At 41.3% G+C, this 13,009-nt stretch overlaps 1 protein-coding gene across 1 annotated transcript in view; it reads right to left on the bottom strand.

The window, feature by feature from the left end:
• XRN2 (5'-3' exoribonuclease 2) overlaps window positions 1–13,009 on the bottom strand; it is an 80,017-nt gene that overhangs the window by 54,440 nt on the left and 12,568 nt on the right. Inside the window, exons 2-12 of the mRNA XM_019927554.3 lie at window positions 7,657–7,784; window positions 7,463–7,574; window positions 5,446–5,557; window positions 3,870–3,928; window positions 3,704–3,793; window positions 2,659–2,731; window positions 2,469–2,519; window positions 1,828–1,985; window positions 400–474; window positions 180–313; window positions 23–80 (exon numbers count right to left, since the gene is read on the bottom strand). Coding sequence (XP_019783113.1) covers window positions 23–80; window positions 180–313; window positions 400–474; window positions 1,828–1,985; window positions 2,469–2,519; window positions 2,659–2,731; window positions 3,704–3,793; window positions 3,870–3,928; window positions 5,446–5,557; window positions 7,463–7,574; window positions 7,657–7,784 — 1,050 coding nt within the window. The remainder of the gene's footprint in view (window positions 1–22; window positions 81–179; window positions 314–399; window positions 475–1,827; window positions 1,986–2,468; window positions 2,520–2,658; window positions 2,732–3,703; window positions 3,794–3,869; window positions 3,929–5,445; window positions 5,558–7,462; window positions 7,575–7,656; window positions 7,785–13,009) is intronic.

The raw sequence follows: 13,009 nt of genomic DNA, 5'->3' as shown, positions 1-13,009 counted from the left end.
AATTATTCAAGAGTGAACTTACCCCAGTTTTGTGTACCACATTTTTGTATATGTTAACCAAACGGTCAATTGCACCTTCCCTGCCACCAGGAAACAAACATTATGTATTAGGACCAGCGTGCACTGTAAAGGCAAGAAGGCTAAAACAACAGTTTGAAGACCGACACAAACATACATACCTAATCTCTAAGGACGGCAGGTGAGGAAGGAAGTCATTTCCCACAAAGAAGCACATGAAGACCCAGTCATCAATGCTCCTCTCAACATCAAATGTGAATGGCAGGCTGGCCATGGTGAGCTCTCTTTCCAAATACTGCAACCAAGAAGGAACGTTGCCATTAAAGCCATGAAAAGGCACCCTCGTTTAGTGGCCCGATGCCAAGAGTCACTGCTACATACCTCACGAAGAACACTGAGACGAAGGAAGATAAACTCTCCTTCTGCACAAGGAAGACTGTCTGCCAGTTCATCGTGCTGCAAGAAAGGGGATGAAGACTCAACACATCTACTCTGAACCCTGGAATTTTCTCCACCCACACAAACATTATGGCTTTTTCTAAAGCAAGACTCACTTTAATATTACAAGTATTAAATAAAAAAGAACTCACCAAACCATTTTAAAAATAAAAATTACCCATAACCTCAATCAGACCTAGACCAGGGATTGGCCAACGTTTTTTGTGAAGGGCCAGACACTAAATATTTTAGCCTGGGGAGCGGGACGTATATGGTCTCTGCTGCATATTCTTTCATGTTTTGTTTTGTTTTGTTTTTACAAGTCTTGAAAAAACGAAAAAAAACCCTCTTAGCTCACACGCCAAATCTGGAGAGCTGCAGTTTGCCAAACCCTGACCTTCACCCAACCAATATTAACATTTTAATGTATATGCCTCATCCTTCTCTGTGAATATTTCTTACCTGCTTTTTTCACTCAACATGTCTTTTAAAGAGGTACCATATTCTTAAAACAGAAACCTCTTTAAAGGAGAATAGATATAATCAAGGGAACCCAGAATATGTAGAAACTAGGAGTAACTTAAAAGTACCAAGGGGACTTCCCTGGTGGTCCAGTGGTAAAGAATCTGCCTCCCAATGCGGGGGACGCGGGTTCAATCCCTGGGCGGGAAACTAAGATCCCACATGCCGCAGAGAAACTGAGCCTGCACGCCTCAACTAGAGAGCCTGCATGCTGCAAACCACAGAGCCCACATGCCACAACTACAGAAAAGCCCAAGTGCTGCAACGAAGAGCCCGCGCCGCAACAGAAAAATCCCGTGTGCCGCAACTAAGACCCGACACAGCCAAAAAATAAATAAATAAAATAATTTTTTTAACTAAATAAATAAAATAAAATACATATGCCGTTAAAAAATACCAAGAAGTTTAACATACCTGATTTATAGTTCCTTTTAAGAAGAATAACCATTTGAGACAAATAACTTCTACAAACAAATCAAGTGCAATGGGCATTATTACCTATATGACCTCAGCCTCATGTAGATTATAAGCTGTGTTAGGAAAGTGGGGAGTAGAAAGGATGAGTTCATGTGTGGTTGTTAATTTGTGTTTACTTTAAAGAGCTTTGAAAGATACATCTCTATGAGGGGTAACGGAGCAAGTAGGTAAAAATCTAATCAACCACTGTCTTCTCTTTATCCATTTTTAAAATGAGGCAACCTAAATATACTTAATGCCATCGCACTGTACATTTAAACGTGGTTTAAAAGGTGTATTTTCTGTTGTACTGATATATATCAATATTTTATCACAATAAAAAATAAAATTAAGAAATTTTAAATGAGGCTACTACCACCTCGAAGTTCTTACCTTTCCCTTCTTTTCTCTCGGCAAACCTTCACAGTCTTTGACCTCATGTCCGAACTGATTACAAAGACCACAGGGTTTGGGTTTGTTTGGTTTGAATTCTTCTCTGATAATGGTAAAGTTGGGCTCATGTGTAGCAAGGCCGAGCATAATGAGATCAGCTATCAATCAACAACAACGAAACAGCAAACAGTGAGCACCCTAGAAGACCCTTACCCCATAACCAAAGGCAAGACATTATCATGACACAAGACACCAACGCAAAGAAAAGCCCAAATGAGCACACAGAGGCAGCAAAGCCAAAAAGCCTAAAACTTCCTAGAGGCCAACAAGATCTCCTACAGAAATGTGGGCCTAGAATCTAACTACCACTCAGGAGTCAACACTTGGAAACATTCCATTTTAAAGATATGTGCGGCCATATTAAAAAGTTGAAAAAATGTAACAACAACAACAAAAATTCTAGATAGGTGAATGTTAATCACAGATTGAACAACAACTCTATACTAGTTCCCCCTCACACATAAAATAAGCAAGGCATTTTAGAATTTCCAGGCAACCACAAATAATCCATTACTACACACAAACCCATCAACTTGCTATGGTTTAATCCAAGAGACTCAGATCCCAAAGAAGAAACTTACCATCTGCTCCACATAAGCAATGATGAGTGTTTGGGTCGTGGTTAGGCTGGGCTAGAGAGAAGGGAAATATATATCAAAGTAAATATATTTTATACTATAGGAATATCACATTTTACCAAATATTTTCTATACAATGGCTTGTCTTTTTTAAAATGGAACATATAATCAAATATTTATAGGTGAATTTTACCTCTTTGTCTTCTAATGTAATCCATGATTTTATGTTCCCCTTCACCAGGAGCACTAGCATCAGATAAAATAACCTATAAAAAACAGTTTTTAACATTTGTAGCTCACCCCCAGTTTTCTAGCACAAAAATCAACAGAATTGAATGTCTTAAAATAAACTGGGATAATTCTATTAAGACAGTGTTATTAATTAGAAATTTTTCTTAATTAGGTGTGCATGTGTTAAACATCAAAATTATTTCATTGGTTAACTTACTACTTGGAATAGAAAAAAATGAAATGTTTGTGTCAAACTTAGCCATTAGAAAAACAGATTCAGTTCACAAGTTTCTACTCTTCTCACTGCTACTCAAGTATACAGCATCGAACAATATAAGCCCTGAGAGTAATCAGTAAGAGATATCCATTAAATATAATGTACCATATCTAATTAATAGGGAAACAAGCTTATTATAATTTCTATTATATAAAAGTTTTGCTTAAATTCTCAGGAGAATTTTCTTTAGAGGCAGTCCCATGACTTTAATCTTGCTGTATTTTGATTTCTAATAACAGAAATGACTTTCATATATATGTATTTTAAATCATGAGTCCCATCTTATGGCTTCGCAGTGATGGTAAGAGTACAAAATTGGCACTGAGAGAAAATCAGCTGTCTCTAACTGGACCATGCAAGGCACCCCATTTCTAATAACCCTGGAAGCTTCTCCTTCCTCTAACAGCCAACCAGTATTTTATGGGGGGAAAAGGACAAATAGTATCAGTTGTATCAAAGGACAGCCTCAAATCGTCACCCTAATCTTTATTTTTTTTTTTGCGGTACATGGGCCTCTCACTGTTGTGGCCTCTCCCATTGCGGAGCACAGGCTCCGGACGCGCAGGCTCAGCAGCCATGGCTCACGGGCCCAGCCGCTCTGCGCATGTGGGATCTTCCTGGACCGGGGCACAAACCCATGTCCCCTGCATCGGCAGGCGGACTCTCAACCACTGCGCCACCAGGGAAGCCCCACCCTAATCTTTTTGAAGTACGAAAATATGAAACTTACTGTCAAATTTTTCCACCCTGGGTCATTATTTAAACGATCAGCTATGTAATAGCGAAGGCATTTAGCAAGATTGTCCATGAACTCAGTTCCCTAAAATGATAGAAGGAAATAAATTAACCTATCATTTAAGAGTTAGCAATAATTAGCAAAGTATGAGACTACTTACTGGTGTAATGCAGTTGCTGTCAAATCTTTCCTTTATTTCTTCTGGAGGAAGAAAGCCACCTAGAGAAAAAGGGGCAATGCTTTGTTCTACCCATAAACAGTGAGGTAACTATTCGATATTAGGCCAGAACAACAAAAACAATAAGTTGAAATACAAAAGAAGGAGAAGTATTGTCACCTGAGGAACAATGATCCCCCTTTCCGAAGAAAATAAGATTCCTCCCCTCAAATTTAAAGTAAGCTTTAACATGACTGTCAAACAATACATGGTACACAAAAGATACTATATTGTTACATAAAAATACAAAAATTATGACATTCTTCCTAATGCCCCTGGCAGCAGAACACACACACACACACACACACACACACACACACACACAGAGGTTAGGGGCTCTGATCCTACTAACAGTTCTTAAGATGAAGGGGCCTTAGAAAAACAAAGTTAAAATACTGAATTTATCACAGCTTTATATCACCTAGAGGGATTTAGAAATCCTATTTTTTCCTCTATATCACTGATTAGCTTTTTCTCAAGACACAAATATATTTTATAACATCTTCAAGAAAGAAGACATCTCTAAAAGCAAAGACAGCCTGTTATAAATATAAACAGGTTTTAGAGTATTAATTACAAGCTGCAGCTAAAACACTCACATACTTGCACACTTCCAGCAAATTAAAATAACATTAAAGGCAGTGTAATTATAAGCCTCAGCCAACTACACTGTGTCTCTTTTTCCACTTGCCAAATGCAACATCCTGAACCAATAATCGTGGCTTTCCTGGTCTATCATTTTGCCTCATGGAACAAAACACCAAACAAGCCACCCTGCCAGCACCGCCCTGCACTGCACCACACCCACAGGCATCTTGGAAGAAGCGGTCCCGGGGCGTCAGGGCCCTGGTCGTCCTCCTCTATGACACTCAGCCAACTCCCACCTCTGGACCCATCAGGGCTTTGAGGAACTGCCAAGATGACCACATTCCACCCCACAACCCCCTCCCTGAACTGAGGGAGGCCTGGGCACCTCACTACCTCGGTGCCTGCTGCCTCAACCCAAAGTGAGAGTGTGCATGACTCAGGGAAAGCCTGGAAACATGGTCCCATCATCCCAGGCCTCCTCATCCAGACCTGAGTTCTAGGGAGAAGCAGCAAGCATGCCACCAAGACTGACTTGAGGAAAATGCTTACACAACTGTAGCTTCCTAGCAGCCCCCCGAGAAAAAGGAAGGAAGAAGCACTCTTCATGTGTTTCTAGTTTACAGATCTATAAAGTGAGCTGAAGGGCTGCACTCGCCCTGACAGAAGTTGACAATTTGCTCTCCCTACCAGAATTCCCTCCTTTTATTCCCAAGTTTCCCATTTACTATAGAGTTTGGAAATGAACAAGCTTATTAATGGAAGAAATGATTCTATTAACTACTTTTCCTCAACAGCGAACGTCAATTTCCCTTGGCTATCCTGGGGTCCTGATTAAATTAAAACCGTACCTATTTGTAAGGAGAAGTCTCCACCCCTACACCCCCGTCTGCGTACATCTGATAAGTCCAACCTCAAGGTGCATGTTCTTTACCTTTTGCCAGTATTTCTTCCTTGACTCGCTGCTTCTCTACTGCTGCTTCCATTCCTTCTTTGGATGCTCGGAACCTCCTTGAACGCTGCTGGTTCATTTTAGCGCGTGGCGCCTGAAAACAGGTATTTCATAGTGACATAATACTGTTCCAAACATTCGTAAGTAAATCTGTACATTATTTTGAATCAGTTAGTCTTACAAAAATAGTATGCTAAAATGGAAAAGTTAAGCAATATGTCCAAACAATCCTTTCATTACAGACAGTAGATCCTGGGAGCTTATATTTGGACCAAGAACCTTGAACGCTGAACTTAGGTGAGTGAGGGACATGTCAAAAAGACAAACATCCTATGAGGCCACAGCACTTAATACTGCAGGGTCCATGCCCCAAGGCCAGTTCCACTGGGTTATGACGCTTTCAGGCACCCCAGACAGAAAACTCACTTTACTCAAAAGACTCAGCACACAGCAAGTGAGTGGTTTCTACAGAACCAGGATCAGGAAGACCTTCCCTTTGTCCACGACTAAAAGGAAGGATGGTCTCCAAATGGGATTCACAAGACCTTAAAAGCCTTTTTGTATTTCCCACAATAAGGTTCATAATTATCAATAAGGTTCATAATTGTCTATAATAAGGCACAGCAGGTAGAAAAGGAGCAAGGTTTTAATCAAAAGTACTCTTAAATCACTCGAACCAAATGTAACTTACAATCACTGGGTAAGCCTGAATGAAGTGAAGTGAACTGCAAGGTTTTGCAGTTACTGAACTGGGTTTGGGGCTGGAAGGGACCCTCAAGTATCCTGCCTACATGAAATAAGTTATTTCATATCCTCTTTAAACAGTTCCCTTTCCTGTAAAAGGAGACCACCTAATCTAACTCTTTTAGGTTCTATGATCTACATTTATATTTTAACAAAACATGAGTTATAGACAAGAGCGTGTACATACACATACGAATGTGCATATAACTTAGACCTGATTCAGCAGAAGCGCACAACAGAGTACAGTGAAAGAGCTTCTTCAAGAAACTTAGCTAATGTGAACTGCAATCTGCTCCAAATAGGACATATTCCTGTTCCCTTTATTCCTCACTACACTTTAACTGCAACCTAAGTTTTCAGGTAGCTAAGATTTTTCTTTGAGTAAATAGTATCTCACAGAAAAGGTAAGCTTCTTGGACCCAAGTTTTCCAGATTTTCAAAATTATTTCATTAGCCACCAAAATTATTAAATCTAAAAGAAAGGGAATCAATGTGCATATGGCTAAATAAATTTAGGGTTATGATTTACCCTAATTTTCCTTGAACCCTGATATACAGTTTGCTGGTCATTTATAACTGAAACCACTTGGTATTATTATAAGCTAGTCCCCTCCGAAGTTACTGTGATGACTATTCACTGCCTATAGGATAAAAGCCAAACTGAGTGTGACAAGAAAGGCCTTCTCAAGCCCCTCTCTCTACTTCTCTTTCCAATCTAAACACCTGCAGTTGCCCCAGCATGTCAGTGTGGCCAGAGACACAGAAAGTGTGTGACCTGGCACATTTGAGACATCTGGAAGGTCCTCCTTCCCCACATCTGTCACGTCCACCTCCCTCCTCTGCCCCTGCCCTCCCAATCTCCAATTATTCTTAACTCTTCAAAAAATGGGACAAACGCCCCCTCCTCTCTATTTCCTCACTCCCTTGTAGCACTGACTCCCCCTCCTTCAAGGCCCCCCGCAAGTGCCGTCTAAGGCCCGAGGAAGGCCCTGGGTATCTAACCTTGCACGTCTACCTCTGCCTCTGTCCCTTAAGTGGCGAGCCCTTCAAAGCAAGGGCAGTCACTGACATCCCCAGCCCCTCACGGGATGCGGCACAAAACAGGCACATACACAAAATACATCTGAATGAATAACTGAAAGATGAGGCTTTCTTTCTCAAATTCACTATAGTCAACATTTTTCACGATTTAGCTTACTTTCATTCTAGACACTGGGAACACAGCAAAAACAAAAATGGGGGATTTAGTACTTACCACTCCATCTATTGCCATGTACAGAAGCCGTCTTGGTCTTACAATATTGAAAAGCCTGTCAATGTACTCAAAGATTGCAACCATCATTTCATCCTCGTTTTTCGGTGCTGGTCTACAATGACAAGCAAACGATGTAATATCAAATAGTACTCCTCTGTAATTTGTGACATCAGTAACAAAAATGGGTTACGTACTTGTCTTCAGGATGAGTACAGGGATGGATGATTCCATTCATATCCAAATACAGATTATCAAACTCCACATCATTTGGATTAGGTTTACTGGCATCCACAGGGATCTTTACACCACTGCATTCTTTTGGCTACAAGGAAGTGATAATTAATAGTAGTTTGAACTTTCAAGTCTGAAACTGACACATCATAGGCTCAGTATGAACCTGCTTCATTTCTGAATTGGAAATAAAATACTTTTAGTAATCTTTAAATTATAAGATAGGCTATTTTAGTCCTTAAAGATTCCATCGCAACAAGTTACTCTTGACTACGTGGGGGATAGTTACCAAATTCCCAAATCACTCAGTTGTCCAAGACAGAGACCATGGGAGTCATCTTAGAATTCTCTCCCTTATCGCCCGTTACCAGTAAGTCCTGTCAATTTAACCTGAAAAATGCCTCTCCACACCATCTCCTCTCATTCCCACTACCAACATCAGGCATCACCTCTCACCAAGAGATTGGAATAGGCTTCATATGGGCTGCCCCACCTCCAGACTCTACTGTCTCCAGCCCACACTCTATGCTGTCAGTTTTCTTTCTTAAATACAAATATGGCTGTGTCTTCATCTTCCCTAATTTTTCCAATGATACCACAGCAGGTGCAGACCAATGAGTCCAGCCCTTACCCACCCTGTCCTGCCAAACACTGCTCAGGCCGCCAGATCTCCCCAGTTCCTGGAAGACGCCCTTCCATCTCTCAACACCTCTGCTCCTCTTTCTTCCGCCCAACCAACACCCACTTCCGGAAACCTTATTAATTTTCCAAGGTCTAGACTCACATCAAATGCCATTCACTTTATAACACTTTGTACACATCCCTCAAAAAATTAACTGCTCCGCTTGCATTTCCTCCCAATTTTGCTTATTCACTTGTAGTACTTTTATGGTCTTATAATTAGTTTGTCATTCTAACCCCCAGCTACACTGTGAGTTCTTCCAAAGGCAAGGACCACGCCATACTCACTCCTGGAGGCACTCAGTTGTATTTCTGTGGTAAGCATTATCTTTCTCTTTTTCTACCAGAGCTTCAGCAAATGATAACAATAAAACTGGTTTTTACTCTTACTAATAGCAAAGTCACTTAAAAAATAACATAAAAAGTATCATTTGTAATAATAAAAGATTGTGAACAACTTAAAAGCCCATCAGGCACATGCTACGTCATGGATGAACCTCAAAAACATTCTGCTAGGGCTTCCCTGGTGGCGCAGTGGTTGGGAGTCCGCCTGCCGATGCAGGGGACGCGGGTTCGTGCCCTGGTCCGGGAAGATCCCACACGCCGCGGAGCGGCTGGGCCCGTGAGCCATGGCCGCTGAGCCTGCGCGTCCGGAGCCTGTGCTCCACAACGGGAGAGGCCCGCGTACCGCAAAAAAAAAAAAAAATTCTGCTAAGTAAAAGCCAGTTACAAAAGACCACAAAAGATCCCATTTACAAGATCCAGAGCAGACAAATCTTTAGACAGAAATAGACTACCTTCAATCTGCAGTTGGGGAAAGGGTGAGATAGGAAGTGACTAAAAACGGTTACAACATTTCTTTGGGGAATGACGAAAATGTTCTAAATTAGATAACAGTGATTGCTGTACCACTGCATATATACTAAAAACCACTGAACTGTATAGTTTTAACAGGTGATTTTTATGGTATATAAATTATATCTCAATAAAGCTATTTAAAAAAGAAATAAAAACAAAAGGTCAACTTAACTAGGAAAAAAAAGAGCCTGTAGAAAGGACTGATGAACTGTAGTACATCCATACACCGGAACGCCAGACAAAAGGAAGATTCAAAGAAATAGGGCTGGAAGGTCATAAATATCTTAAGTCAAAAAAGCAAGGTGAAGAAGAAAAAACACAGTATACCACTTACAGGAAGTTATAAAATACACAAAACAGTATTAGGCATTGTTCAGGGACGAATACGGATGCAGTGAAAGCACAGGAAAGAGCAGGGGAATGATGAACACCAATTTCAGGACAAGTGGGGATCTTCGAGAGAGGGAAGGAATGAGACTGGGCTTCAGTTTGTATGTATAATGGGGAGAAACGGATATCAAAACAGGGAAGAAGCTATCAGTGATCTGTGCAGACACCCTGTAAATCAGGAAAGAGGGGCTTGATCAGAAGCAGTGAATGGGATAAGTGGGGAGGAAAGCAGGAGGTCAATTTAGGAGGTCTATCAAACAAGATAATCTGATGAGTCCAAAACAAAAACAAGCTCAATGAAGGCAGGAGGCTCTGTGCCTCTCCACCTCACCTCTACATTCAAAGTCCACATTTTCCTTTCTCCTGAGCCAAGCAGACACCACACTCAGGAGAATCCACACCCACTTTCTTTATGCTCTCCAAGAAGCCAGACGGTAAGTATTTTAGACTTGTTGACTGAATGATCTCAGTTGCAATGACTCATATCTGCCTTTATAAAGTAAAAGCAGCCCTAAACAAGATGGACATGAATGAGTATGGTTGCATTCCAATAAAACTTTACAAAAACAGGAAACCACTGGTTTGCTATATTGCAGCTCTTCAATGAATACTGAATGCAGCTGCATGAGAATTTCCACTTCCACTACCTAGAAAGTATAGCCTGGGGAAGGAGGTATAGGTGGGTCCTAATTTTGAGAAAAGAGCTACAAGCATTCCCAATAAGAAAATGGAACATATTTTTCTCTCCAGAGTTCTGAGGATATCTTCAACACATTAATTATATAAATTTAGAGTTTCTTTCTTCAAGGGAAGATTCTGATACTCAACAAAGGTACTCACTCTTCAAGAGCCTTGCCATTAAATACAATGCCAGTTATCTCCTGCTAGGTTCAAGAGAGATTCTTAATCAATCAAAGAGTAGCTAAAAGGAGAGCTACTCTGAACCCCAAAAGCAATTCATTTCAAATAGCTTTTCATTATCTTTCGGGTTTTCCAGATGATAAACTGAGCACACATTGCAGCCTTCCCTTTCTATCCCCAGACCACATAAAAGACTAAAAACAGGGACTTCCCTGGTGGTCCAGTGATTAAGACTCCACGCTCCCAATGCAGGGGGCCTGGGTTCGATCCCTGGTCAGGGAACTAACTGCATCCTGCAACTAAGAGCCCGTTTGCCGCAACTAAAGATCCCGCACGCGGTAACGAAGATCCCACATGCTGCAACTGAGACCCAGCACAACCAAATAAATACAGAATTTTTTTTAAAAAAATGACTAAAAACAAACAAATAACCACAATTGCATAACTGTGCTGAAAAACCAAAAGGAGATCCGTCTGTGACTGATAAATCACATTTTCCAAAATGTGGAAAACTAGTAGATATGATCGGATGGAACACACAGCCTCAAACATGCAGAAGTGGGAGAACACAAGAGGGCTCTGGGCCCAGAGGGGGCTCACAGGACAGCATCTGGATGATCCCGCAGCAGTAGCAGGAACAGCCCAGTGGGTCAAGCCCTGCACTCTCCTCTCCCCTGGCCCTCTCAGGCCCCATGTGGACCAGTCAACTTGAGACAGTTATTCCCATAAAACACGAGTGCTTGCGGAGGAAGGGCAGTCAGTACCCTGGCTGAGCAGCAGTTCCCCGCAGGGGCAGGGAGCACACCTACCCAAAGGCTGGCCGTCAAGGCAGTTCTGCCCTGCAGGAAGCCCACTGCATGGAAAGAGGAAGGGATATATGTATCCTAAACAAGCAGTTGAGAAATTACCCTGGTTGTGCACAAATATGCCAAGGAATCAAAATAAAGAAGGTATTTGAAGAAGTAAAGATGGTACACATACACAAACAGTGAATCTGTATAAAAATACACTCCACAGGTTTTGAAGTAAACCCCCAGAATGAGCTTCACATCAACCTACTGTTCCAGTCAACCTTACACGGCTTTCTGGCTCTTCAAATGTAAGGCGGAAACCACTACTATCAGTAATACCTAACTAAATGCATTTCTGTGTAAGTCTGCACAATATTTAACAGCAGCACTAGGAATATCAGGACTCATGCCTGAGGTTCCACTGTAACGAGAGCTCCCACTGTTGGACAGTAGATAACATACTGTAGAACTTGGTTTTAGACTTCCCTTAAAGCAGCTCAGAACTCCAAAAAAGAACTGCAAAACACAGGTGACATTTTGGGGAGAAAGGGTCAAAAGACTACTGAAAAATTTAGATTACAGTATTTGCATTAAAAATTCGGGCCATAAATTTTGATGTAGCTGTCAAACAAAAAAAACTTAGTATTTTTAGTGATTAGTGTTTTTTTCAAGTTGCATGTATATCAGCTCTCCATTTTTATGCAGTGTTAGTCAACAAGGACTACTAATGATCACTAACGTTTACAGAACACTTAAAATGGGATAGATACTGTTCTAAGCGCTTTTACTCATGGATTATTTCCCTCTCTCCTCACAACAACCCTGTGAAGTACAGAGTATCCCACTTACAGATGAGAACACAAATGCTTGGAGGGGGTAAGTGGCTTTCCAAAGTCACACTTCTGCCAAGTTCAGAGACCAGGATTGAACCCAGTCATCTGAATTCAGAGCTGGTATCTTAAGCGGTATGTCAGACTGATTAATTGCAATTTCACTAGATTCAGCATAAACTTATTGAACACCTATAATGTGTGTCAAGGACTACAGCCAGAACTATGGGGGACACATAATATGCAAGATGTGTGGATCTGATCTTCACTCTCCAAGACAGAGATCATATTGGAGAGCTCGGCTACCAGCATGACTGCATGAGGACTTCTGCCTACCTGCTCCCCAGCTGAACTAGAGAAAACCTTTTAAAAAACCAAAACATTTAAAGCCTTTGGAAACAGTCCAAGGAGCAAACAGCAATCTAGTCAAGAAAAGCTTTGAAAATTCAGAAATGACTTCATTTGCAACAGACCATGGAGAAGTTTACACCCAAGGGCATTCATTCTCAAGAACGGCATAAGGTGTGGTGAAAAGAACTGAGTAGAGAATCAGGGATCTAATGAAGATACAGCCTAGACCACAGACCAGCTGGTCTGCAGGAGAGAACTGGGGAATAAGACAGCTGGGAGGAACCCTCCTGGGGTTAGAACAGATACCAAACATTAATCTCAGAAGCTAATCCTTGGAAGGTGCCACAATTTCACTGCATTAGTCTGTAGAGGAATTTATTGCCTGAGCGCTGTTGAAAACAATGGCGCAATGGACAAAAATCCATGGAATTTAACTGCTGGGTGATCACACGCAGCAGTTAAGTGGGTGAGAGTAGGAGACAGCCCTATGTGTGCCACTGTCATCGCAGGGTGACTGTGGGCACATCAAAACTGCACCTCCCTGAAGATCAGTA

The sequence above is a fragment of the Tursiops truncatus genome, chromosome 15 (genome assembly GCF_011762595.2).
Source record: "Tursiops truncatus isolate mTurTru1 chromosome 15, mTurTru1.mat.Y, whole genome shotgun sequence".
In the NCBI taxonomy this organism is placed as follows: Eukaryota; Metazoa; Chordata; class Mammalia; order Artiodactyla; family Delphinidae; genus Tursiops; species Tursiops truncatus.
Note: the sequence above shows the minus strand (reverse complement) of the source record. Positions and strands in the feature narration are given on the sequence as shown.